Source organism: Chinchilla lanigera, unplaced genomic scaffold, assembly GCF_000276665.1.
Source record: "Chinchilla lanigera isolate Chin_1 unplaced genomic scaffold, ChiLan1.0 scaffold00028, whole genome shotgun sequence".
In the NCBI taxonomy this organism is placed as follows: domain Eukaryota; kingdom Metazoa; phylum Chordata; class Mammalia; order Rodentia; family Chinchillidae; genus Chinchilla; species Chinchilla lanigera.
Window position 1 is genome coordinate 17,337,562 of NW_004955429.1, and position 25,156 is coordinate 17,362,717.

Here is a 25,156-nt window from a genome sequence, read left to right on the forward strand (position 1 = left end):
GTATTACAGCAGCCATTGATATTTTCCTACTAATCTATCCATAACTGTGTAAAGTTTGTAATGGTCCTATCCTATTTCATAAATGGATGTATGTTTATTATTATGTGTTTCCTACAACAACAACAAAAAAAAAAGCAAATGGAGGCGCAGAGGGTTTTGGACCATTTGGTCAGTCAGAGTCAGGGGCAGGAAACAGGCCAGTTCTGGAGCGGGCACCTGTACCAGTGCCGTGCCGTTGATCTCGGGGAGTGAGCCTCCGTCTGTCACTGAGTCCCCAAGAGTCAGCACAGAAGGCCCTTCGTCCACACATGGGGCGACAGAGGCTGCCTTGGAGAACCACCGTGAGGGAGACAGGGTGGAGATGATGGGAACCCAGTGTGTACCTGGCGCCCTGTGTGCCCCAGCCTCACCCTCAGTCGCCCACCAACATCTCTGTCATGAAGGAGCTCTGGCCACCCAGAGGTGGCAGGGTAGCAGGCTCGCCCCACCCTTGGGAGGACACTCAGCGGGCTCCCTGGCACCGAGCCAGGGTGGCCAGGGCATGGTCAGGACCCGACGGCTCTGTGCCAGGCCCGAGCCACATCCACACCACAGATGGGGAGAGTGAACCTCCATGGGGGACACACAGGGGCCGCGGGTCCCTCCGCTCACCGCCCTGTCCCCGCAGGTGGAAGGACCGTCCCGCGCCCTGGTCATCGCTCAGGAGCTGCTGTCATCGGAGAGAGCGTGAGTCCCTGCTGCCCGCGCTGGCCTGCCTCGCGGCTGCCCTGTGTACCAGGACACTCACACCCCCTCTCCCCGCAGGTTCCTGCAGACGCTGGGGCCCGTGTGCCTGGTGAGTGCCCCCTCGGTCGTGTGTCGCCCTGTCACAGCTGTGACATGGGGCAGCGATGGTTCTGTCATCAGGCTGGCAGCGGTGGGCACAGCCGCTTTCTGGGAAGCTGTGTGCCAATGCATGGGACACAGGATGTGCTGGAGCCCTGGAAAGATGCTAGTGGGGACAGAGGAGCATCAGGCACCGCCATGTGTGCCAGCTCCAATGCAGGCTGGGGACAGAGCCCGTGGAAAAGGTGACAGCAGCTCTGGGGACAGTGATGCCCAGGCCGGGCAGGGGCTTCCCCAGGTGCTGGAGGGAGAAGCGAGACTCGGGGCCCTGGGCACTGGGCCTTCACTCCCAACCCTCCCGCTGTCTTGTGCTGGGAAGGGGCTCTCCGCCACGTAGGGGACAGATGAGGGGTGGGGACCACGGCAGGGCACGGCAAGGTGTCAGGGAGTCTGGGCTGTGTCTCGGAGGAGGTGGCTGTCACAGGGCAGGGACAGAAGCAGCCAGGGTGTGCCACCCGGCCTGGCCCTCACAGAGGACAGGTCAGCGCAGCAGGAGGACGTCCCTGAGGTCCTCTATCCCTGTCTTACCGAGGGCCGGGTTCTGGGTTATGACCGTGTTACAAGGCCCTAACCGGGCAGCACCTGCGTCCTGCCAGCTGCTGATCCATCTTTGACCCCGAGAAAGAGCCGTGGGGTCACGGAGCACACGCTCCCGGCCAGAAACTTGCTGCGGGCCCGTTCCCCCACGCCCCCACCCCCGTGCCTGTGAGCACGACCCCTCTGTGCCAGTCCCTGCCGTGGGTACTAAAGCCGACCGCAGACAAGCCCTGCACCCAGGTTTTGGGCCTTAGGACTGGCTGGGGGACAGCCCAGGGCCGAGGGCACTGCTGCTCCAGCCGTCAGCACAGGGGGTGCAGCTCTGCGCACCCCCTGCCCACCTTCCTGGCACAGAGGCTGCCGGGCAGAACAGGCCAGGCAGTGTTAGATACACAGGGGAGAGATGAGGGATCGCGGGTGACAGAGACTGCAAGGCCACACGGCCTCAGGTCCGTCACCTGCCTGCTGGGGCCAGAGCCCATGTGCCCTCCCAGGCCCCAGCCGCCACCAGCACCCTTCCCCGCTGTCATCCACCGGCCTCTCCACATGCTGTCTGCTCAGGCCTACTCTGCAGCCGCTCACCCGCCCACCTCCCCGCCTCCCCAGCCTCCACCCCACCACCGCCTCGTCCCTCCCCGCTCCGTGCGCCTTGTGCCCTCCCATCCGTCCTCCCCGCTTGCCCATTGGTTCTGGGCACCCTACAGGGAGTGGCCAAGATGGGCCAGGAGCCCAGTGAGCCTCGAACCAGCGCGGCTCGGTCTCTTACACAGTGGCCTTGGCAGGGGGCTGGTTCTGCTCCCCCATGTCCGTCCGTCCATCTATCCACACACCTCACCTGGCTGGCAGGGCCCCTCGTGCCTTGGGGTCTCCAGGATGTTCACAGAGGAGAACCCGGAGAATGACTTGGAGGCGGCAGGACAGGAGGCAAAGTGGCCCAAGGGCGCCAAAGGCTGTGTCCAGTGTGGAGAGGGGCCTGGTGCCTGCTCAGCACCTGACGGCCCCAGGACTGGGGGTGACGCTGCCCCTGTGTGTGGAGGCCGGGTGGGGATGGGAGCGGGCGGGGGCTGGGTCCTGTCCCCGCTCCCCTCATTAGGTGGTGGGTCCTGGGCTGTGGCCCCCACAGCCTGAGAGGCCAGGCTTGGGCTCTGCGGCCAGTGTCAAGCTCAAGCCCCAAGGCAGAAGGTGTGAGGAAGTGCATGGTGTTTTACTGCCTTGCCTGAGACAACACAAGCACCACTTCCCACACACCCACCTACTCAAGAGTCTCATTCAGAGAGGGGTCAGCATCTGCCGCTTGGCCAGAGGGATAGGGGATGTTGCTGTAGTCCTTTCTGGAAAATGGAGCCAGGATTGAGGTGCCTTTTCTACTAATCTAGTATCAGTTAGGTGTTGTGCTTGACTGCTCCTAGCAAAGCCCCAGTTATGAACTGTTAGTGTTGGGGCTACCCTCTCACCCAAAATAAATCCAGGGGGAGGAAATCTACAAAGCCGTAGGCACAAGGTCCCATCATCTCTGCTGCAGTCTTTGCAGGTTCCTCATGAGCACAGGGTGGCTGCTGCAGCTCCAGCCATCATATCAGTGTCCCAGGCAAATAGGAGACGTCATGGGGGAAAGCAAGGATCTATGCCTCCCAGCCCAGGCAACCCCTTGGAAACACTCCTGAAAGCATCATTGGGTGACTTCTTCCACCTCTTTGCGCACCTCTAGTTTCACAGGTAGCTAGATGAACTCATCAAAGCTGAGATGTGCTCAGTGCATTTATCCAGGAGCCAGCTGAGGGTAACAGGACAGAAGAGGTTCTTCGATGGCAGAACAAGGGGCACTGTGGCGTCTGCCCACATCCTGCTGGCTGGGCCCTGCCTTTCCCACTCCGCTCCTCCGTGTCTTCCTGTGCTTCCCTCCTGTCCAGCTCTGCACCCTTTGGGGCTGCCTTTGGTGCGCGCTGACCACTGACCGCCTGCCTCGCTCTGTGGCCTGCACCTGGGGCGGAGCTGACTGTCCCCATCAGTGGCCTTGCGCTGAGCACACACCGGGCTCCCGTGCCGTGCTCCCGCTGTGCATGCGGCGACTCGGTGCACACGTGTGTGCGTTGGGCAGGTCCACACGCTGCCTCTTCAAGGTCACAGGGCAGGGGAGGAAGTGCATCACTGGTAGTTGCCGTCCCGCGGGGGCAGGGAGCCCTGGAGGCTGAGGTCAGAGGCTTCCTGGAGAAAGGCCTGAAGCAGGCGGTGCTGTCGTCCACCCCGGGGGGCTGGGGCGGGGGGGCGGTGGGCCAGTGTCTAGAGACGGTGGGCTGTGACCCGTGACCTGGGGCATCTCCTGCCGCACCCCTCAGACATCAGGAACCCGTGTCATCGGCAGTGAGGGCCCTCCGGCCCTCCACATCTCCACTGGGCTCTTCCAGGGTGCAGCCGTGGGGACGACAGGTGTGGCGGAGCAGGTGTCAAGCACCCGTCCCCCCAGTGGTGACAGTGCCACCCCCTCCACGTCAGTGTCGTCACTCACACTGTGGCCACGTGGTCGGTGGGTAGTGGTCTCCCTTTGTGGCTTTATTTTGGACGATGTACAGATATGATGTAGCTGGGTTCTTTCCCTTCCGTCTCTTGTCCCCGCCCCTTGTGCAGAGCTCCGCCTCCCGGCTTCCTGCTGTCTGTCTGTCTTTTGTTTCGCTCCCTAGTTTATTTATTGATCCACATTTTCCTGATGATTCAGGAAATGGTGATGATCTTCCTCCCCTGATGATCTTCCTTCCCCCGCTTAGCCGTTTTGAAATCCTCTTTGGGCTTTTAGCTGGGACATCCGTCTGTCTGTGCATCCGTCTCTCACTGACTTCTGGCTCTGTGAGTGGCTACAGGCCCGTCCCTACCCCACACCCCCCATGCCCCACCCAGCTCCCAGGAGGTTAACCCTCTGGCTGTGCCATCACAGTCTGACCACCAGCATTGCAAAATAGGTGACCTTCAGGGCGTTCAAGGAGTCAGTCACCCCACAGTCGATCGATCGATCGATCAATCACAGCCCTCTCGTCACCCCTGAGAGCCTGCAGCCGTCTTGCACACCGGACACCACAGCCGGGCCCATGGGCCACAGTTGGCTGTTCCGGGCATCACATGACTTGCGGTCTCCGTGGTGACTGCCTATGCTGTTAGGGTTCCTACGTCACCTGTGCCGCCCCAGGAATCAGCGCCTCCTTTACTTTGGGCCACCTGGCGTGAGTGTCCCTAGTTCCCTGTTCACATAGGTGTTAGAAGCCTCTGTATGCTAGGCATGGTGACACACACCTGTAATCCCAGCACTTGGTAGGCTGAGGCAGAAGGGTCCCTGTGAGTTCAAGGTCAGCCTGGGCTACATAGCAAGACTCTGTCTCCAAAGAAAAAAAGCCTCTGCATGACCCCCAGCTTCCTGGGCCTTCTTGGAGGGGCACGGGTGCCAATCACATGACAGCCCTGTACACCTGGAGGAGGTGCTGCACCTTTTCTAAAGTCTATTCTTAAGCATTTTATACTCGTTTGTCTTAAGTTTTCATCGAAACTAATTTCAATTTGCAGAAAAGGCACAAGCACAGAATTGGCACATGGAACAATCAAGCTCCTTTTATCAGTGGTCTTCTTTCACGTGAAGCCTGATTTGTCACCACCTGAACGTGTAGTCAGAAGTTAGAACTACACACCAGAGGTCACTTTCAGGTCATGGGGACATGTAGGCCCCAACCTGCATGCCCCATGGGGGGCATAACCAGGCCCTGGCTGGTGGAATCCCGGGGTCCAGCATGGACCCTGTGCCATCCTGGCCACCCTCCCATTGCCAGCCCAGAGGATGGAGGTGGCACAGCCCAGAGGTGCCAGGACTGGGCACCGCCCCTGGAGGTCCTTTTCCACTGCCAAAAGCTGGGCAGTTCTGAGAGCCAGGGCCTTCGGGACGCTAGATCCCCAAGGGCAGGTGGCTGTTGCCCAGAGCCGTGGCCCGGTCTGTCTGGGTACTGTTTGTAGCCATGTGCACTCCAGCACCACACAACAGAGCCACCAGAAATACCGCTGGAGCTCGCAGGATGAATTAGAAGTTTATAATCTTGGGTGGCCACCCAGGACCCACAGGCCCGGGGGACACAGAAACACAGAAACACGGAGCCCTGAAGCACAGCCTGGCCGGCCCGGTGGCCTGCACACCCCGCGCAGGTGTGTGTGTTGCCAGCACAAGCAGGTGGATGGAGACGGAGCGGCGTGGCCCCGTCACACAGGCACCTCTCCCAGGGCACTGAATGGCCCTGCCTGTCCCAGTCCCTGCCCCTCCCACACATGTGCCCATGTGCACACACACACCCAAGTACACATGAGCACTCACACCACCCCCCTCACACTCAGCTTCTCAGGGACTCCTGCCCCTCAGCCCTGATGCGTGCTGTCCTGTCTCAGCCCGGGTGTCTCTGCTCCTTGCTGTCCCCCGGCTGAGCCCCTCAGCTCCGCTGCTTTGCTTTGGCCACGCCCCCCCGGCACAGCCTCGCCCGCAACCCTCCTTGGCCCTCACGCCTCTGTCCTGAGCGAGCTGAGCCCCGGAGAGCCGAGCTGTGTCTCCTCCCCGTCCCGCCCTCGGTGCCAGTGCTGAGCTGCTGGAGATCGGGACGGAGCGGGGCACACGTGGAGGAGGCATGGCGCGCCCTGCGTGCTAGGAACGGATGCTGGACCCGCTGGATCGCGCGCTCCTTGGTCTCCTCTCACTGACGGCCGCGCTGCCCTCAGCCTAGTGATGGAGAGATCAGTGGCAGATGGGAGCCTGCTGGCTGCCTGCTGCGTGAGCAGCAGTCCTTAACTGCACCCCGCTGCCCGAGTGGGACACAAACACAGCCCCCGGTGCTGCCTTCTCCTCCCTCCCTCTCCCGCCCACCCCCGCGCCTTCCTCCTCCAGTAGGGTGACCGTGACTTCCTCCTCCTCTGTTACCTGAAGGCTAGGTAGCTGGGCCTGGCAGGCTGAGGCAGGAGGATGGCAGTTTCAAGCCCAGCCCGGGCAACTAAACAAGACCCTGTCACTATTTGAAAAAGGACAAGGGCTGTAGCTCAGTGGGAGGGCCTGGGTTCAGTCCCTAGTACTGAAAAAGAGAAAAGTGGGTGAACTGGAAACAAATGTGTGTGTCTTGAGGGAAGGAATTTCCCGGTGTCTCACCCTCTTGTCGAGGGAGTGTGCTCCCAGGTCAGCAGGCACAGGGCTGGACTGTGGGGCGCAGGGTCGGGCTCAGGGAGGCAGGACAGCTGTGGGCAGTGTGTGCCTGCAGGGGGCTGTGGGGCTGGGCCACCGCTGCCTGTGTGTGCCCCCTCTCTGAGGCCGGGGCAGCTGCGGCTGTGGGTCACCGGCTTCCGGGTTTCAGGATTTCCATGCTGCCGTCACGAGGGCCCTGGACAGCGTGGAGGACGCGCAGGCGCGGGAGGAGCTGCGGCAGGGCCTGGACGAGCTGCCCGCCATCCACGCGCTGCACCAAGGCGTCCTTCAGGAGCTGGAGCAGAGGCTGGGTGACGGGTGCGCCCGCGCTCTCTCAGGGCCGGAGGGACTGCGCACAAGGGGTGGCACAGAACCTGAGGGAGGCACCTCACCCGCACAGAGGGAGCCGGCTGTGCGGCGGGGCTGGGAGCCCCCTGGGCCCCCACTTCACTCACCTCCCTGCCCTGTCCCTGTGCAGGGAGGGCCCGTCGAGGGTGGCCGGCGTCTTTCTGGCCCGTGCGCAGGAGTTCGAGCACCACACGGCGCTGATTCTGCACTTCGACCGCAGCCTGGCCGTGCTCGCCCAGGCCTGCGCCCGCTGTCCCCACCTGGCCGCCGCCGTCTGTGATCTCGAGGTGGGTCCCTAGGGGAAGTGGTGATCTGGCCAGAGAGGCTGGCAGGTGGCCTCAGGAGGGAGCCCCAAATCTCGGGAGGGTCTTAGGGACTCTTCCGGCCTGGAAATCACCCCAGTGGTCACCACGGGGACCCAGTTCCCAGGCAGGAAAGGGGAGAGCGAGCTTGTCCTCGGTGCGAGGAGAGCGGGCCGGGGAGGCTGTGGCAGGTCGCAGGAGGGCCTGGCTCGGGGTTCAGGAGGGAGTGTGGGTGGGGCGTCTGACTCCTGCTCCCTCCTGACAGCAGCAGGGCGGCCAGCGGGTGAAGCAGCAGCTGCTGGCAGTGGTGCGGCGGCCGTTCCAGTACCACGCCCTCCTCACAGGTGGGCACAGGGATGCGGGGGTGCGGGGGGTTCTGCCCTTCCCTGCCCACCTCTGTCCCCACCCTGCCCCCCCGGGACACCCACCCAATGCTGGACCCCAGACCCACGCGCCTGCCACCTCCATGTGGTCAAAGAGCCCTGCCGCGGAGGCGGGGCCGAGGCCCACATGGGATGCACGCGCCATTCCCGAGGCTGGACAGGCACACGAGGGCCAGGCACACGGGACTCGTTCAGGTTCCGTTCGTATTGACTGAGCACTTACTGTGTGCCCAGCCCAGGCTGATACTGGAGATAGAGCTGTGCCCCGACAGTGCCATATCAGTTCAGGTTCTGTTCGTATTTATTGAGCACTTACTGTGTGCCCAGCCCAGGCTGATACTGGAGATAGAGCTGTGCCCCGACAGTGCCATATCAGTTCAGGTTCTGTTCGTATTTATTGAGCACTTACTGTGTGCCCAGCCCAGGCTGATACTGGAGATAGAGCTGTGCCCCGACAGTGCCATATCAGTGTTGAGGACGCTAAGGAAATCCAGTTGGGTTGGGGACAAGGCTCAGGCGCCCGCATTAGACACTTCGGGCAGAGAGGCCCCCTGAGGAGGCGGCACTGAGCAGGTCTCAGGGCTGCAGGGGGATCCGGGAGAGGGTTCTGGTAGAGGAGGAGCACATGCCAAGGCCCTGGGACAGGGACATTCGAGAGCCAGTGTGGGCGAACAGGGTGAGAGGCGGGCAGCAGTTGGTCACCTCTGTCCCCTTGAGTCCCCCAGGTGGGCACTCAGCAGTTCCAGTAGACACGGCGTAGTGAGTGAGTGGCTAGCAGTGCTGGCCTGGGGTCACGGTGGGTGGATGGTGACAGCGGCCACACTGTGGATGGGACACACTGACCTCTGGCTCCTTCTCCCCAGACTATCTGAACAACCTCTGCCCGGACTCAGCTGAGTACGATGACACGCAAGGTGAGTCCGGGGGGCCTGGGAGATGGGGACACTACCTGCTCAGTCCCTCCCACCCCAGGCTCCACACAGTTCCCAAGCCCAGGACACAGCCCCCTCTAAGCTGGGCGGGTCAGCGTCACCTCCAGGAAGTGCTGGGGCGGACCAGCGTCCCCGAATGGTGCGGGGAGAGGTGGTACCAGGTTAGCTGGTTTCTGTGTCTCTGTGTGGCCTGCCAGGGTCCCTCTGGGACAGAGTCACTTTACAGCTGGGGAAGCTGAGGCAGAGTGGTCAGATCACTGCGGGCTCTCTTAGGTGGCTGTGGCAAAGCTGGAGTGAGGCCAGAGCCATGTGCCTGTGGGGCCCACAGGGACCTGCTGGGTGGTGGGACAGGGACATGCGAGGCCAGGGTGGGCCAGGATGGTGACAGCAATGGCCCGATGACAGCTGTGCTCTGTCCCTCACAGGTGCGCTCACGCTCATCTCTTCGGTCACTGACCGTGCCCACGACAGCATGGAGCAGGGGGTGAGTTGGCGTCTGCCCACGCCACACAGCAGCCTGGGCCTGTCTCTGCTGTGTGACCTTGGGGCCCTGTCATCCATCCACATTCTGAGGGCTGCAGTCCTCTCCGTGGCCCAAGGTGTCGCAGTGCCCTTGGGGTCAGGGTTTTGGGCCCAGGACTCAGATCTTTAGGAGGCACCCAAGTCACTGTCATGCCTGCTGATGAGTGAGACTCGAGGCTCCCTGGGCTCGCTGATCCTCATTGGTGCTCCCTGGGCTCTGTGAGGGTGGCTGACCGCACCCACATCCCCGCTCCATTCTGGGGTCCCTGTGACTGCCTGCACGTGCATGCCCACTGCCCTGCTGATCTGTAACATGAGGGCTGTGATGGAGAATGAGGACAGTCCTTGCCCGGGCTGAGGTCAGCGGTGGTCATGATACTGCTGTAGCAGGCATGCAGGGTGGACGTGATATGCGCCAGGTGAAGAGGAGGGTGGCAGCAGTGGGTCCTGGGTGCCTCGTATGTGCCAGGCCTTGGGCTGTTTCGGGACAAGAGAGGCAGAGGTGATAAAAACACAGATTCCAGCCTGGAGGCCGCAGCTTGTCTGAGATACTTTCCCATCACTGGGATTAAACACCTGACACCCCCACCTTAAAGGAGGTGCATTTTCCTCACAGTTTCAAGGGGTTCAGTTCCTGGTTGGCCGGCTCCAAGGCAGCAACAGCATAGTGGGAGGGGCTGGCATTGGAAAGCTGCTCGCCTCATGGCAGCCAAGAAGCAGAAAGAATAGCAGCCAGGGACAAGAACACACCCTTCCAGCTCACATCTCTGTGCCCATCTCCAACCAGACCCCACCTCCTAGCAGCAGAGCCAGCCTCTGTCTTACTAATTTTCTCATTGCTGAGACAAAGTACCAGACACACGCAAGTTAACGGAAGAAAGGTTTATTTCAGCTCACAGTTGGTAGAGGTTTCAGTCCATAGCTGGCTGGCTCCAAGGTAGGGTGCCATGGAAAAGGGGCATCGCAGAGGAGAAACAGTCCACAGCAGGGCAGGCAGGAGGCGATGAGCTGCGAGCCTCCCTTTCCCTTTTATCTCATCCAGGCTACAAGCCTTTTGGGTGGTGCCACTTACAACCAGGGTGGGTATTTTGTCTTCAGTAAATCTGCTCAGCCATACCCAGAACTATGCTAATTCCAGTCAGGGCTAATTTGTGCCCCACACCCCTAATCCCATTATCACACACCCTAGATCCAGCCAGCTCCAGAAAGCCCCACCTATGAGCGCATGAGGCACTGGGGGGCTCTAGATATGAACCTTAACAGCCATAGACTGATCTGTGGGTAACTCACTGAGGAGCACAGCACCCCAGGGGCCAGTCGCCTTCCATATACGTCAGGCTTCTGGGGGACGCTGAGACCTAAACCAGGGCAGCACCCCACAAAGTGGCAGTAGATACCATAAGTGGGAGAAATAACCACAGCCAATGTCATAAGGGGGTGAGCTTGGGAAAGGGGACAGGGTTGGCGACAGAGACAGCAGCATCCTTACCACTGAGGGAGGTCCAAACCCTCTCTCCTCTGGTGAGGGGAGTTCTGCTCTATCCTGAAGGCAGAGAGAGGAAAGGGGACCCTGGGCTAGGCAGAGCAAGGAGACAGGAAAGTGCAGGGCCACCCACTATGAAATGGGACAGTGCTGGGGTGGGGGGAGTGTCAGGGACGCAGAGGCCGGGGATAGCACACGCAGTTCACAGGGTGAGTCAAACCTGTCACTGTCATCTGATCCCCTCGCTGCCCCTGACGTTGGCTGGCTCCCTGCTCTGTCGCCCCGATAGTCTATACAAACCAAGGTTCCTCCAGTGCAGCCCCAAACCGGAGCTTCTGGGCCCAACCCTGTGGTGACATTCTCCCTCCTGCCTCTCCAAGAGGCCCTGGGTCAGAAAGGGTGTGTGTGGTGAGATCACGCGGGTGTTTGTCTTTGTGCCTGGCTTCGTGTTCCACCATGTTGTCATCAGAGCAGAATTCTCTCCTCCTCTGCAGCTGAGTAGTGCTTTGGTGTGTATGTGACCACACTTGCTTTTTACATTCATCAGTTGCCAGACACTTACGTTATTTTCGTCTCCCGGCTCTTGTGCCCAGGACTGTAATGAAGGCGGGACACAGATGTCTCTTTGACACACTGATTTCCTCTGCTTTGGATGTGCGCCCGGTCGTGGGATTGCGACATCTTGTGGTGGTTGTATTCTTAGTGTTTTGAGGACCCCAGTGCTGATTTCCGTGTGCAAGGGTCCCCCCTGCACACCAGCACCGTGATGTCTGGTCTTTCTGACAGCGGCCTCCTCACTGGGGTGAGGTGGTGGCTCGTGTCTGATCTGCAGATTCGGAGGGTGTTGGTGTGAACCTGGTGGCCACAAGCACACCCACTTTTGAGACATGTCTTTTTGGCTCCTTTGCCCGTATTTTAAGTGAGTCATTTGTTCTTTGCATTTTATCTGGGACTCCAGGCATCTCTCACTGCCAGCCCAGAGGTCGTGTGCAAAGCCCTTGGGGTCCAGCCGCCATGGCAATGCTCATTATGCCCATGTTACCAGCTCCCCATCCACGTGACACGCACGTGTCCTCAGCCCTGCACCCTGTCCCCGCATCTGAGGCATCCCCAAAATGTGGAAGTGGGGGTCTGCAGTCTACCACAGTGATTGCCGTGGGAATCCTTGGCCCATGGCCCAGGTCCTTCCTGGATCCTCCAGGGAACTGAACATCTGGAGCATCTGTCCCATTAAAGGACACTGTGGGCAGAGTGACACTGAAGGCCACTGTCCCACGGAGTCCCCAGGCTTTTCCTGGTGCCCGACCCCGGGACTCTTGCAGGGTCCCGCCCAAGACACTGCATTACCCTCGTTCTTCACGTGTCCTCAGCCCCTGTCTGTGGTGCCCTTGGCGTTGTGGACCAGGGCCGATGCCCTTGCAGGTGGCCACTGCCCGGGTCCGTCCAGTGTTTCCCTGTGGTTGGACTAGGGGTGGAGGCTTAACGGGGAGAGCAGGGCAGACTGTGCAGGCTCGTCCTGGTGACCCACCTGCGACTGTCGGTGTCAGGCAGTGTGCACCAGGTCTCTGCTATGTGAGGTCTCGCCACATGGCAGCCGCTGCTGCCCCCTTTGGAAAAAGTCTCATGGCGCAATGGCCCTCAGGGCGCAGCCACTGGGCCTCCTTTCCTAGAGGCTGGGCGCCCCCTGGTGATCCCTGTAGAGCTCTGCATAGGGTGTGTCTTCCCTCCTGCCCAACTCTGTCTGTCTGTCTGCCTCACCCACACTCTGTCCCTCTCTGAATCAGGCAGTCTCTCCAGTCAGCGCAGACTCAACTAGAGTTATCTTATTCTTGGTACAGAATCCCCCACTGCACTGTTTATCATACTTCCCAGCAGTGTCAGGACTCTGGCCCTCGGGCACACTGTCCGATGGCTTCTGCCCGTGTCATATTCCATCCACACGCCTTGCGTGTTTCTGCTCTGTGTTGAGCACTTCCTGAGTTCTAGCTCATTCCCCTGGTACATTTCCTGTTCCTAGCTGAGAACCAGCCGTGGGCCCCAGGGTTTCTGGTTCCTCCATGGGGACAGTGGTGTTTGAAACAGAGATGGGGCCTGAGTGTCCCTGCTCGTGGGAATCATTTCTTTTCAGCCCTCTCAACTGACAGCACAAAGGAATATGTGTGTTTACTAACCTTTGTATTAGGGTTCATATCTAGTGACCCCCTAGGCCCTCCTGCACTCGGAGGTAGGGCTTGCGGCAGGTGACTGGATCACAGGCACCATTGCTGTCTTGGTGTTAGCAGGCAGGGCCTGGCCGGAAGACAGGGGCACTGGGTGTGTGGTCTGGAAGTGTTCGTCTCCCTTCTGCCTCCTCCCTTTCCTCTCTGCTTCCGGTTCGCCATGCCGCGAGCAGCCCTCTTCCGGCAGGCCCTTCCACCATCCACATCTTCCTGCCTGGAGCTGGCGGACCACGCGGGGCCTGAGACCTCTGGAAGCATGAGCCACAACAAGCCTCTCCTTTACCTTGTGGGCGTCAGGTTTTGCATCTCAGTGCTGAAGAAAGTGACTAAGACACCATGTGTATGCCTCACATATCTGTAGACAGCATACATAGCTCACCACGTCCATGTGAAGCTAAAGGGCTGGTACCTGTGTTTCCAACAAGACTCAGTATCCCCCAGGCGACTCCAGCCTCCTTCCCTGCCAACCAGCAGGCCCCACCCAGCACGACAAGCCCGGCTCCCACCACCTCTCCCCTTTACCTAATTGTCCTTTGACCTCCATTTTCAAAGGATATTTTCCCCGGGTGTAAAAACCTGGGCTGACTCATGTTTCCCTCGCACTTGAAAGATGCCAGCCCATCTCTCCAGCTCACATGGCCTCTGACACCAAGTCTGTTGTCTGCTTGTCTTCATCCTTATGCTGTGTGTCCCTCTTTCCGGCTGCATTCAAGACTGTAGTTTTATTGCAGTTTCAGGAGCCCACTGGGTGTGCGAGAGTTGTGCGGGAGGGTGGCGTTGAGCCTGCTGTGACCCTCCAGCTTCCTGGCTGGACTGTGGCTTGTCATGCATTAACTTCAGGAAGTTCTCACCCACACTCTGTCCTTTCCTCCCGTTCTTGTTGTTCCTGTGTGCGGTTGGGGCGAAGTCTGCCGAGTGGTCTTCAAGGTCTTTGATTCTTTCTTCAGCTGTGCTCTGTTGCTGCTAAGCCTGTCAGAGGTGTTCTTGCTTCTGCCACCAATGGCTTATTTAACGCTAACATTTCCTTTGGCTTCTGTCCTGGTTTCCATCGCTGAGATTCCTCGCCTGCTCTGACTGCTGTCTGTCCCCTAAGAGATCTCTCACACATAAATTGTAGTCACCATCAAATCCCTGATGGTTCCCACGTCGGTCCCCTCATGTTCTGGATTTGTTGAAGGCTTTTCTTCTTGAAAATGACTTGGGTTTCTTTTCTTCGCTTGTGTCTATGTCCCTGTAAGTTTTGACTGAAAGCCAGGCATCTGCGCAGGAGCAGGACAGAGGCAGAGGTGAACAGTTCTGCTTGTTTCTGACTGGCTGCCCTGGCAGGTGGAGTTGGTCTGGGCCATGGCTGAGCTGGACCCCTGTCCTGACTTGAAGGTCCCCGCCCTGCCTACTGCATGCCCAGCTTCTGACCCTGTCAGCTACGGCCACCTTCGCTGCATGGAGGGCCTGCCACCCCTCACAGCCCCACCCCCCAGGAAGGCTCTTCCTGGACTCCTGCCCCTTCTCCTGTAGCCTCTGCTTGTTACCTGCTGCCCCCAGGGCCACACTCTGTGCTGACCTGTGGCCAGCTTTGGACAGGCCTCTGCCCATCCCCACTGCAGCCGTCCCTGCATGGCACTGGTGACAGTGCTGGGCCCAAAGCTCCCCTGCCCCAGGCCTGGCTTCTGCCCTTTCCCAGAAGCAGCAGTCTTCACCGGAGCTCTGGGGTGGGATCGTGGTTCGGGGTCATGGGCAGCCTTTCCTGCTGCCTGCCCCATCTCATCTTGTGTGAGCTGCAGGTCCTGTTGCCACCGCCCACACCTGTCACCTCCTGACCCTTGGGCACCTGTGAACCTTTCGGTGCTCTCTTTCCGCATCACCACCCTTTCTCCCAATGTCGCCAAAGCTGTGATGCTTGGCTGCCTCCTGTTTCCTAAAAAGGCCTTGTCAGTTCTGGAATTCAGCCAGGTGGCCACCCGTGGGTATGGGGAAGTCGGGGTGCTCAGACCGTCCGATCTTTCTACTATTGATGGCAGCTACACCCAGGGCTCTGTCCTGTGGTAATGGAGTACCTGCTGGACATTTTTCTGTGCATTTTCTGCCTGAAACCAGGGGTGACCTGAGGATGTCAAGGTGGTGTCCCCTTTCCTGGATGACTTCAGGAAGTACACAAGGTGTTACCTCCTCAGGACGGTGCTGCTCAGAGGGGCAGCCTATCCCTTAACCTGTCTGAGTAACCCAGAGAGTCACCTGCAGGGTCGGTTCTTATTCTAGCCGGGCAGTCCACGTTTCTAGCTCTGGAGCCCGAGGAGGGTGGCATCTCCTCCTTTGGCTGTGTTCCTTGATTACCACCCCTCGGCCATCCTGGGCTGCTCCTCACAGGCCTGACTGCCTCCTTCCCCGCCCTACCTGCAGGAGAACCTGCAAAAGCTGGTCCACATCGAGCACAGCGTCCGTGGCCAGGGTGACCTCCTGCAGCCGGGAAGGGTGAGTGGCCTAGGGCAGCGGGGGAGGCCATGTTCCCAGCTGGCCTCGTGGGACCTAGGCGGGTGCTGTGTCCCCAGGAGGGGGCAGAGGGTACAGAGACAGTGCCCGTGGGTTCTCCACTCCCAAGAAGAAGAGGCTCGGAGTATTTTCAGTCCAGAGTTGCTGGGAAGCAGAAAACCATCTCTAGAGGGCAAGCCCAGGAAGAGTCTTAAAAATCCCTTCCTTTATGCATAGCTCAGAGCTGGGATATGCTGGGCTCACACGAAGCCCTGGGCTCCAGCCCAGCACTTCAGGTCAAGAGGAGAGAGGGAGGGAGGGGGAGGGGGGAGCGGGAGGGGGAGATTGAGCGATTGATTCACCTAGGTTTTTGCCTCCCAATGGAAAACATATAATTCAGCTCAAAAGTGGTCAGCAGTGTGATCTCTGCAGTTGGAGAGAACAATGGTGCCATGGAGGTCTAGTTCATCATCAGCCATCACATGGCCTCTGAGGCTGCAGTCTCCCTCGGTATCCCAGCTAGGACCGTGGTTGGGAAACTGTGAACCACCGCTTGGTGTCCTCCAGGATGTGGGCCCAGGCCAACATGCACATCTGCAGCTTCCTTCCCAGGGAGCTAGGGTGGAGCCCCTTGGTGGCAGAAGGAGGAGCACACCTGGTCCCTGGGCACTGTGTCTCCATGTCCCTCCCGAGCCACCTCCTGTCTCGGGGCAGCAAGGACATCGGCGGCCACAAGGTCGGCCTCTCTGTTCACAGGAATTCCTGAAGGAGGGGACGCTGATGAAGGTGCGTGGGAAGGACAGGCGCCCCCGCCACCTGTTCCTGGTGAGTTTGGCCACACGTCGAGGTCTGTCACAAGAGGCCAGGGATGGGGCAGAGGGACAGATCTGGGTCTCCAGGTGTGGCTCTCTGCACAGCTGGGCTTCCCAGGGGGCTGAGCTCACAGCCACCGCTGGTCCCAGGTTGTCATCAGGTTGTCACTAGGTTGTCCTTTTCGTGGCTTTGAATACAGTGGTGCTGAGGTTTAATTGCTGACGTTCCCCACTTTAGACACCTCAGGCGTGGGCCTCAGTGCTCCTGGAACGCTAGAAAGGACCCGCCCTGGAGGGACAGTCCCCCACCAGCCTCACAGTGGGAGCCGGGGTCAGGACCCCATCCCGCACCTCCCCTGCTCTGCAGACATGTCAGGGATGCCCGTGCCCATGGGGAGCCATGCCCCCCTCGGGGGCCAGTGACAGCTCTTTGCCCCAGCCCAGGACCCTGAGCTCCCACGTCTCGCATCACCATAACTGACACCCAAGGCTCACAGCTCGGGTCGCTTCTGCTCTTGGTTTTGAGACTCCAGCCATGGCCAGGTGTCCTGTGCTGGCGCACGAGGGAGGAAGAAGGGGGCCCTGCTGTCCCCCTGAGGGTGTGACCTTAGTGACCCAAGACCTCCCGCAGCCCCACCTGCTGAAGGTGACCACACCCAGCAGCATCCTGGGCTGGGGCTGGGTGTGGGGCACATGGGCTCCTGAGGACACACCTGTTTCTGAGCACCTGTCGCTCCGTGGAGGCGCAGGGCTGGCAGAGTGGAGAGGGCACTCCAAAGGGGCCCCATGCAGCAATAGGGTCCTGGGGGCAGATAGCTGGACACCCCGGGTGCTGTGCATTTCGGATTTCTGGGATCCGCCACTGAGGATGGGTCTTAGAGGAGACCATGTTTGTGGGGCACAGAGGCCGGGACATGGTGTGTTTGAGGGGCCTCCTCCATCTCACGGGGTCTTCTGCTCAGATGCCCCAGGTCCCCGGGCTGCCTGAACACACACTGAGAAGGAGCAGGCAGGTGACAGTTTCCCCAGCCAGGGAGATGTAGAGCTGGGGTGAGACTCAGGGGCGGTTGCCTGACCTTTATGCCCAAGGCTCTGGGGTCCAGCCCCAGCACCGCAGAAAAAAGAAAAAAGGAAAAAGCCGCATGTAAGGAAGCATTTGTCTTTCTCAAAGGTGCCAGTTTTGCCAGGCATGGTGGTGCATACCTGTAATCCCAGCTACTCTGGGTGGCGGAGGCAAGAGGATCACAAGCTCCAGCCCAGCCCGGGGAAGCAACTTAGTGAAACCTGTCTCAAAATTAAAGAATCAAAAGGGCTGGGGGTTGCTCAGCACTTCACGGGCTCCATCCCCAGGATCAGAAAAAAGGAAAAAAGTTTCATAAACCGATCTGACTTGCAGCAGAATTGGGGCACTGCCTGCCAACACACAGGGCTTCAGAGAACACTGGGGAGGGGCCCCCTGCACCCCTGCAGTGCGCAGCCCCTGCCCATTCCACTGGATTCTCCTCCGCTCCCCAGGATGGCACAGGCCAAGGGTAAAGACGGGCACCGGGCGCTGAGGGCAGCTGTGCGGAGACCTCAGGCTCCTACATGTGCTGCGGCAATGAACGGCTGGCTAGGGCACACTTTGGGGTCTCCCAGAATCAGACGGGGAGGCTCGTGGCTCCGCGGAGGCTCAGGACGCTGTGTAGGAGGGTCACACTGTCACCTGGCCCTGTGTGTGCCAGGCTGAGGCCACTTCCTCCTGCAGAGCTGCCGTGGCCTTTGTTTCACCCCCCACCTGTGTGCATGGCAGAGGCCTTTACTCTGCACCACCTGGGCGCTAGACAGTGAGCCCTGAGGACTGCTCAGAACAGGACTCCGCACGCAGCTGCCCATCCCTGGGTGAATGCATGCAGTGACAGCTGCTTCTGCCCAGCAACACCGTGCCCACCATCACAGCGAGCCACCACCCCACACCAGCTAACAGTGTTGAACACCAGGAGTCCCTGTGCCTGGCAGTTGGGTCCCGACCCCAAGACCCAGCCCAGCCCGTTCCGTGGGTTGGACTGGTCTCGCTGCTCTGGGCCCCAGGACGTGTGGCCTTGTTGCTCAGAGAGACGTAGAAGTCATCCCACAGTCCTGTGTCTCGGCAGCGTGTTCTAATTTTGTTTCTTGGGCTTTTTGGACGGGCCTGGGACGCACAGCCCATGCCGAGCCCAGCCCTCCCCATCTGACAGTCCCCTGTCCACAGATGAGTGATGTGCTGCTGTACACCCACCCCCAGAAGGACGGGAAGTACCGGCTCAAGCGCTCGCTGCCCGTGGCTGGCATGAAGGTGAGCCACGGGGTGTGGGGGAACCAGCAGGCAAGCAGCTCCCAGGTCTCTGCTCCTCAGTGGCCTGGGGCAGGGCCCTAGGCCCTGCAGTGGTGACATGGAGGGGACGGGAGGTGAGCAGGGGCCGGGGACAAGACCACACCGCATTGCCATCCTGGCCGCTGCGTCCAAGCACTAGGTCTCATGTGCTCCTCTATCACGTTAATATTATCCCCTAGTTACTGCAGACTGATCAGGCCCATAGTCTCCCAAACAAGTGGACAGGGAAGGCTTAAATAAATGAGACCAGTGGTATGATACTAGGCCTCCAGGAGGGTCCAACCCTCTCACAGAATTCAAGATTCTCTGGGTTATGACCAAGAACTTCCCTGGGCTCCTGTATTTATCTGATTTTCAAACAAAGGAGGGGGATACTGAAGAAAACGCCAGGAATCTGGGCAGGACTTGGGAATCCCTTTAAGGACTTCTCCAAGTAATACTTTATGTTAACTTAGGGGAACTGTGTTATCTCCAGGAAGGTCTTCACTGCAGGAGTGAGATGCCTGCAGCTGCAGTCTCCTTGTAGTTAATTGGGGTTGGAGCCAAAGTCCTCGGCTGTGGCCTTATCTTGTCCTTTGAGGCATCACAGCTTCGCAGGCCTCAATGGGGACCAGTGACCCATAGAGGTTCACTTACTATGAGTCCACTGCCCATCTCCAGACAAGGGGCCTAGGCCTCAGGCCAACTCACAGGCAAACACGAAAAGCTGCTTCCTGCTCTGAGCCACTTCGTAGTGGTCTCCATCACTCCTCCAGGACCCTTCACCTGTCCCTTCTGCGCCTGCCCCTTGGTCCTTCCTGCTGCTGTGCACAGCCCCATTCCCTGCCCATAGCTCCCTCCCACAGCACTGTCCTCGCCCGTCCTAGGCCACATGGCTAGGTGTCCTCCTCCCAGGTGGGCTGTGATGCTGTCTCCCCGTCACCTGTCAGTGGGCGCATGGGCTGCCCCTCGTCTGGCAGCTGTGGCAGTCATGACAGCGTCAGCCCCTCATCTGGCAGTTGACAGCGCTGCTGTGGCTGCACACACACAAGTGGAGACTTGGTCTTGAGGAGACACGGGGCTCGGGACGCTTGGGGAGTGGGAGATCTAAGAACATTCGTCCAGGTCCCACCTGGGACTCAAGAGGGGACGCCAAGGTTGACCACAGGGCTAAAGGTGGCTGTGATCCCGAGGGCAGTGAGGTGGTGAGGCTGGGTCCCTGTATGGGGACCCTCATCCTGGGAGGCTGGGCAGGGAGGGGTACCCGAGATGGGTGCAGCAAGCAGGTCCAGGCTCCCGGCGCACATTAGCTGGAGACGTTCCCTACCTCCTGGGGATCACAGAGGGGACAGCATTGTGTCACTACTGAGGAAGCTGAGGCCACTGAGTGTCTGTGTCAGGCCCGGGTCTCTGCACCCTGCAACCAACGAGGGCCCCTGGCTCCTGTTCCATGCCCGTCCTGAAGTGCCTGGCACGGCTCTTGCAGGTCAGCCGGCCGGTGATGGAGAACGTGCCCTACGCCCTGCGCATCGAGACCGCCCAGAGCTGCATGACGCTGTCAGCCAGGTACGGAACAGGGGCCGCGGGCCGGGACGGAACTCGGAGCACCTGTTAGCGGGCACATGTGGCTATCAGGAGTGGACGTGGCATCACTTCCCTTCTGGCCCCCGACTGAGGAGAGGACTCTCTCCTTTTAGTGTCTCTTAACTAATGTGTTGTAAAAACTCCTGGCTTCTCTCCTGGAGGAATGTGTGCATGGGAAATGCATAGGACAGGTGACAAGGATGGCACCTCAGGTCTGCAAGGCTCCACAGATGTTGGGGGGCCAACACAGGTGGCCTGCCCACCCTAACAGTGTCTGAAGCGAGGGAAAGATGAGGGCCAGCTTTCACCCTTCACCTGCCCTGGGGGCATGCTAGGCCACCCACAAACAGAAGGGACGCAGGGAGGGAAGGAGGGAGGGAAGAAGGGACGGGGAGGAAGAAGGAAGGAAGAAAAGGGGGAGAAAGGCCTGCGTTTTCCTGCGGATCCCACCCTGTGGCTGGCTTTGGGCTGTGGCCCCTAAGACAGCCCTCCCCACTGAGGCGAGGGGTGCCATCAAGCTCGGGGGAGGTACAGTCCTGGGCTGGACAGCTCTTGCCGCTGGGTGTCTCCTCCGCATGGGGCCTCAGGGCGGCCGTGGAGCCCTCGTGCTGAGTGTGAGGTGTGCAGCGTGCACACTAGTGCACACCCGTGGCGTAGGGAGTCACACGCTGGTCCCCACACAGGCCTCGGGTGGACACCTGCCAGCCTCAGTGCCCCTCGGTCATCTGGGGTGAGCCTGTGGCCTATGGCTGTGGCAGGCCGTGGTGGTGCCAGCCCCTCTGTGTCCCGGGGCTCCCGCTGCTCCCCTCCCTCTCCGGGGTCAGGCACCCAGCTCCTGGCTGTGTGCCTGGTCCCGGGGCTCGTGTTTCCAGGCAGGGGTGGCCGCACACTGGAGCTGGGCAGCGGGACACACCTTCCTCCTCCCAGCGCAGCCCCGACCACTTTGTCCAAGACCACAGGGCTGGTGTGCGGGATGTGTGCGCCACCTGGTGGGCACTGTGAGACGCTGCTTGCCGCTTCTGGCCTTGTCCCCGGCAGCCCCGAGAGCACCTGAGCAGTGCATGTGGCACCCTGTCCCCACTGGCCCGTCCCTCTACACTGTGGATCCTGCAACCCAGGGCCTTTGTTTGCCCATTGTCTGCCCCTGGCAGAGGGGCTGCCCGTGTCCCGTCCCTCTCACAGCCCAGTGTTTGGGGACGAAGTGACACACGTGGCAGGTGGGAGGACCCAGGACTGACCCACCGGCCCGTGCCCACAGCTCCTGCGCCGAGAGGGATGAGTGGCACAGCTGCCTAAGCAGGGCTGTCCCCGAGGACCACGAGGCCCAGGCGCTGGCCGCCTTCCACCACAGCGCGGAGGTGAGCAGCAGCTGTGGGATGGGTCCCCTGGGGTTGGGGACACGCGAGGACCATGCTGACCTCCGCCCCCTCCCCAGCTCCGCGAGAGGCTGGGGGTCAGCCTGGGGGAGCGGCCGCCCACGCTGGTGCCCGTCACACACGCCATGATGTGCATGAACTGCGGCTGCGACTTCTCCCTCACCCTGCGCCGCCACCACTGCCACGCCTGCGGCAAGGTGAGCCAGGGATGCTGGGGGAGCCCGGGGGGAGCCCGGGGGGAGCCTGGGGGGCCCATGCCCACCTCCTGCCACGAGCAGAGAGGACGTTGGCAGTGGCACTGTGGTGCAAAGAGCGCTGCCTCACCACTAAGGGTGCACCATCGGGGGAAACCGAGGCACCCGTTAGGAAGTACCGTGCTGCCTGGGCCACTAAGGCAGGGGCCGTGAGGGTGGATGCCGGCCCCCTCTGCACACGTGGGATGTGACAGTCAACACGAACGCGTGCCTTGGCGCCGGCCTGCAGATCGTGTGCCGGAACTGCTCGAGGAACAAGTATCCCCTGAAGTACCTCAAGGACCGCATGGCTAAGGTGTGCGACGGGTGCTTCGGGGAGCTGAGGAAGAGGGGCGGGACCCCGCCGGGCCCCCTGCGAGGTAACCGAGCCGGGCTCAGGAGCGTGGGGTGGGGCAGCTCTGCCGGAGCCACCTCGTCCCCAGGAGCCACTCATGCAGGGAGTGAGGGGACTCTGAGAAGGGACAGAGCCCAGGGCATGCGGCCCTCTGAGCTCTGTGGCCCAAGCCCAGCGGGACCTGTGGGGCCCGTGGGAGCCCATGGGGAGCTGGGGACGGGGGCGGGCGGGCCTGGAACAGAGCCCTGGAAGCTGAGCTTGCCCTCCAGAGCCGCGGGGCCCACAGGCTGGGCAGGAAAGAGGGCAAGTGCATTCCTCCCTGGGGACACTGAGGTCATCGGGCCTCAGCCAGTCCCACCCTGTCCTGGGGAAGAGTCCCCGCACCCCGCCCCCCACTCCAGTCCATTCACCACTGTCCCCTCTCCCCACAGAGCGGCCCGTGACCATGAGCTTCCCGCTGTCCTCACCCCGCTTCTCCTCGGGCAGCGCCCTCTCCTCCGTCTTCCACAGCATCAACCCCTCCAACTTCAAGAAGCAGAAGAAGGTCCCGTCAGCCCTGGCTGAGGTGAGGAGTGGGACAGGGATGCCGGGGACAGGGTCAGGCCTCCCATCACAGCCTATGCGCACTGAGGCTCCCTTGGGGACAGGGCCTGCTCCCGTGCCCGGCCCTCAGGACACGCCTGTCCCTGAGCGTGCCAACGAGATGCCTTGGTGGCTGAGGGCCGACTTGAGGCAGAGGACGGATGGTACTAAGACACCTCTGCACCCTCCAGCTGCCTCCTCCTCTCCTCTTCCCCCTGGCTTGGAGCTAAGGCCGAGGCCGTTGGGACACCCAGGCCACCAGGGCTCCAGGTCACTCGTTTCCCTTCTGCTGTCTCACTGGGGTATAGGGTACCCTCAGGCAGCCTGTGAATGTGGGGAGGACACCTCGGCCACCCTGCAGACAGGGTCAGGTTCCATCTCCTGTGAGTCACAGTCCCCTGAAGACACACTGGCCCAAACCACAGTCACAGTTCCACGTTCCCATTAATAGGATCCAGAGCAGGCACCAGGGGTGTAGACAACTGTCAGGGGAAAAAGGATTAACATGGGTGAGAGGCTGTCCAGCAGCTTAACTCTCAAAGATTAAAGACCTTACAAAGACATCTGAGCTACAGCTCAGTGGTGAGAGCTTGCCTACCATTTGGGAAGCCTGGGTTCATCCCCCACACTGGGAAAAAATTTTTTTCAGAAATAACACATGCATGATATAAAACAAAAAAAATTTTTAAAACACCAAAGAGTACCTGATAGAAACTGAGCTCCATCCTTCCCCAGCTTCCCTCAAGATCCTTCAAGAAATTTTCTTACTGGTGGGCATGGTAGTGCACACCCGTAGTCCCAGTACTTGGGAGGCTGAGGCAGGAGGATCACCAGAAGTCAGAGGCCAGCCTGAGCTACATAGTGAGTTCAAGGCCAGCCTGGACTACATAGCGTGACCCTGTCCCTAAAAAAACAAACACCAGCGAGAAGCCCCTCATAAGGTGTGGTGGGATGAGGGTCGGTCCGCACCATCCCAGGCAGTTCCGTGATTTGGGAGTGGGCGTGTGGGGTCTTGAGCATAACCACCTCCCCTTTGGTACCCCTGGCTACTGGTCTCCTGGGTCCCTTCAGCGAGTCCTGTCCCCAAGCCCCAGTGGGCACTCTGTGGGGCTTGCAGTAGGGACCAGCCCTGACCTCGGGTTTCTCTGCAGGTGGCCGCCTCGAGCGAGGGCTTGGCCATCAGTGGCTACCTCAGCCGGTGCAAGCGGGGCAAGCGGCCGTGGAAGAGGCTGTGGTTCGTCATCAAAGGCAAAGTGCTCTACACCTACACAGCCCGCGAGGTATGGGGCTGTGCCTGCCCTCCCCGGAGGCCCTAGACCCCTGGGGCCAACACTGTCTCCAGGGGGCCACCTGAGTCCCCAGGGCTGTAGTTTAGGCTGGCCTTGAACTCTGGGCAAGCCTCCTGCTTCAGCCTCCTGAGTGCCGGGATTACAGGTGTACAGCACCGTGCTGGGTTTGGTCTGTCCGTTTCTTTCTCTAGGGTAACTCCAATCACACCAGTAACTCTCAGGTGAAGTGAGGTTTATTTATATCCTTATAGAACACTTTACCTTCGTGTCTTCTAAAGCACAGGTGGGAGCTGTAGGACCCCCGCTCTGGGGGAGTTGCAGGCGTGGCTGTGGCTGTGGGGAGCTGGTGGGTGTGACAGGTTTCCATGTGCAGGCCCCTAGCAGTGGTCTCCTCAGGCTGAGCAAGTGCACCTGGCCCTCTGCAGGGGGCTTGTCCTGGGGTGCACTCTGCCTGTCAGGGCCATGGACCAGGGAGAAGCTGCCCCAGAGGACTCTGGTGGTGCAGGAGCTGCAAGCTCTACTAAGCTGTGCTGGGGCTTTCTTTCTAGATCCCCGTCTTTCCAGAAGAGAGCACCCTAGCATGTCCAGAGAGTTCATCCTGAATGGGAGCCACGGGGGAGGGGAGCTTTCTGCATGCCTCAGTCTCCCCTGCCCGGGCCCTCAAGTCCCCCACGCTGGCCTGGCCACAGCCTCCCCTCCCCCGGCCCTGCCTGAGCGGTTCCGCCAGACTCACTTCAGGGAGGAATTCAGGCTGCAGGCCAGGCAGGGAAGCAGGCAAGGGGCCCAAGAGCAGCACTGTGGGTGCAAGAGCAGGGGTCACAGGGGACCACGCAGGTTGGCTTCCAAAGGTGCATTTCACCAGGCAGTGGTGCACACCTGTCATCCCAGCACTCTGAGGAGCTGAGGTAGGAGGATTACAGGTTGGAGCCCAACCTGGACAACAGCAACCTAGCAAGACCATGTCTCAAAATAAAAAGGAAAAAGGGCTGAGGGTGTGGCTCATGCAGAGGCCCAGGGTTTGATCCTGGTACCTCCTACCTTTGTGTCCATCTCGGCCTCCACTCAGGGCTGCACAGCGAGTCTCAATGTGTGGTACATAGGTCCTTCAACTTCTTTCTAAAGATCGTTTGGGGCCCTCTAGGTCTTTGGTTTCCATTATGGCCTTGTCACTCTGTACTCCTCCAAAGTCCTCCCAATTATGATAGGGGTTGTTGATCTCCTGGAGATCAACTTGGAGCAAGCTGTCATCTTGCCAGTTTCAAATCTCAACTGTGGCGCTGGAGTTCTTCCACTTCTCTTGTGATATGTTGCACCTTCTTGTCCAG

General features: G+C 60.3%; 1 protein-coding gene across 1 annotated transcript in view; it reads left to right on the forward strand.

Moving 5' to 3' along the window:
* The window catches only part of Fgd5 (FYVE, RhoGEF and PH domain containing 5), a 70,243-nt gene that overhangs the window by 40,439 nt on the left and 4,648 nt on the right, over positions 1 to 25,156 (forward strand). Inside the window, exons 5-20 of the mRNA XM_013515358.1 lie at positions 668 to 726; positions 805 to 835; positions 6,783 to 6,931; positions 7,092 to 7,248; positions 7,529 to 7,607; positions 8,510 to 8,560; positions 9,004 to 9,062; positions 15,200 to 15,271; positions 16,025 to 16,093; positions 18,311 to 18,394; positions 19,899 to 19,978; positions 21,255 to 21,354; positions 21,432 to 21,569; positions 21,856 to 21,985; positions 22,392 to 22,525; positions 23,694 to 23,822. Of these exons, the coding sequence (XP_013370812.1) occupies positions 668 to 726; positions 805 to 835; positions 6,783 to 6,931; positions 7,092 to 7,248; positions 7,529 to 7,607; positions 8,510 to 8,560; positions 9,004 to 9,062; positions 15,200 to 15,271; positions 16,025 to 16,093; positions 18,311 to 18,394; positions 19,899 to 19,978; positions 21,255 to 21,354; positions 21,432 to 21,569; positions 21,856 to 21,985; positions 22,392 to 22,525; positions 23,694 to 23,822 (1,521 nt within the window). The remainder of the gene's footprint in view (positions 1 to 667; positions 727 to 804; positions 836 to 6,782; positions 6,932 to 7,091; positions 7,249 to 7,528; positions 7,608 to 8,509; positions 8,561 to 9,003; positions 9,063 to 15,199; positions 15,272 to 16,024; positions 16,094 to 18,310; positions 18,395 to 19,898; positions 19,979 to 21,254; positions 21,355 to 21,431; positions 21,570 to 21,855; positions 21,986 to 22,391; positions 22,526 to 23,693; positions 23,823 to 25,156) is intronic.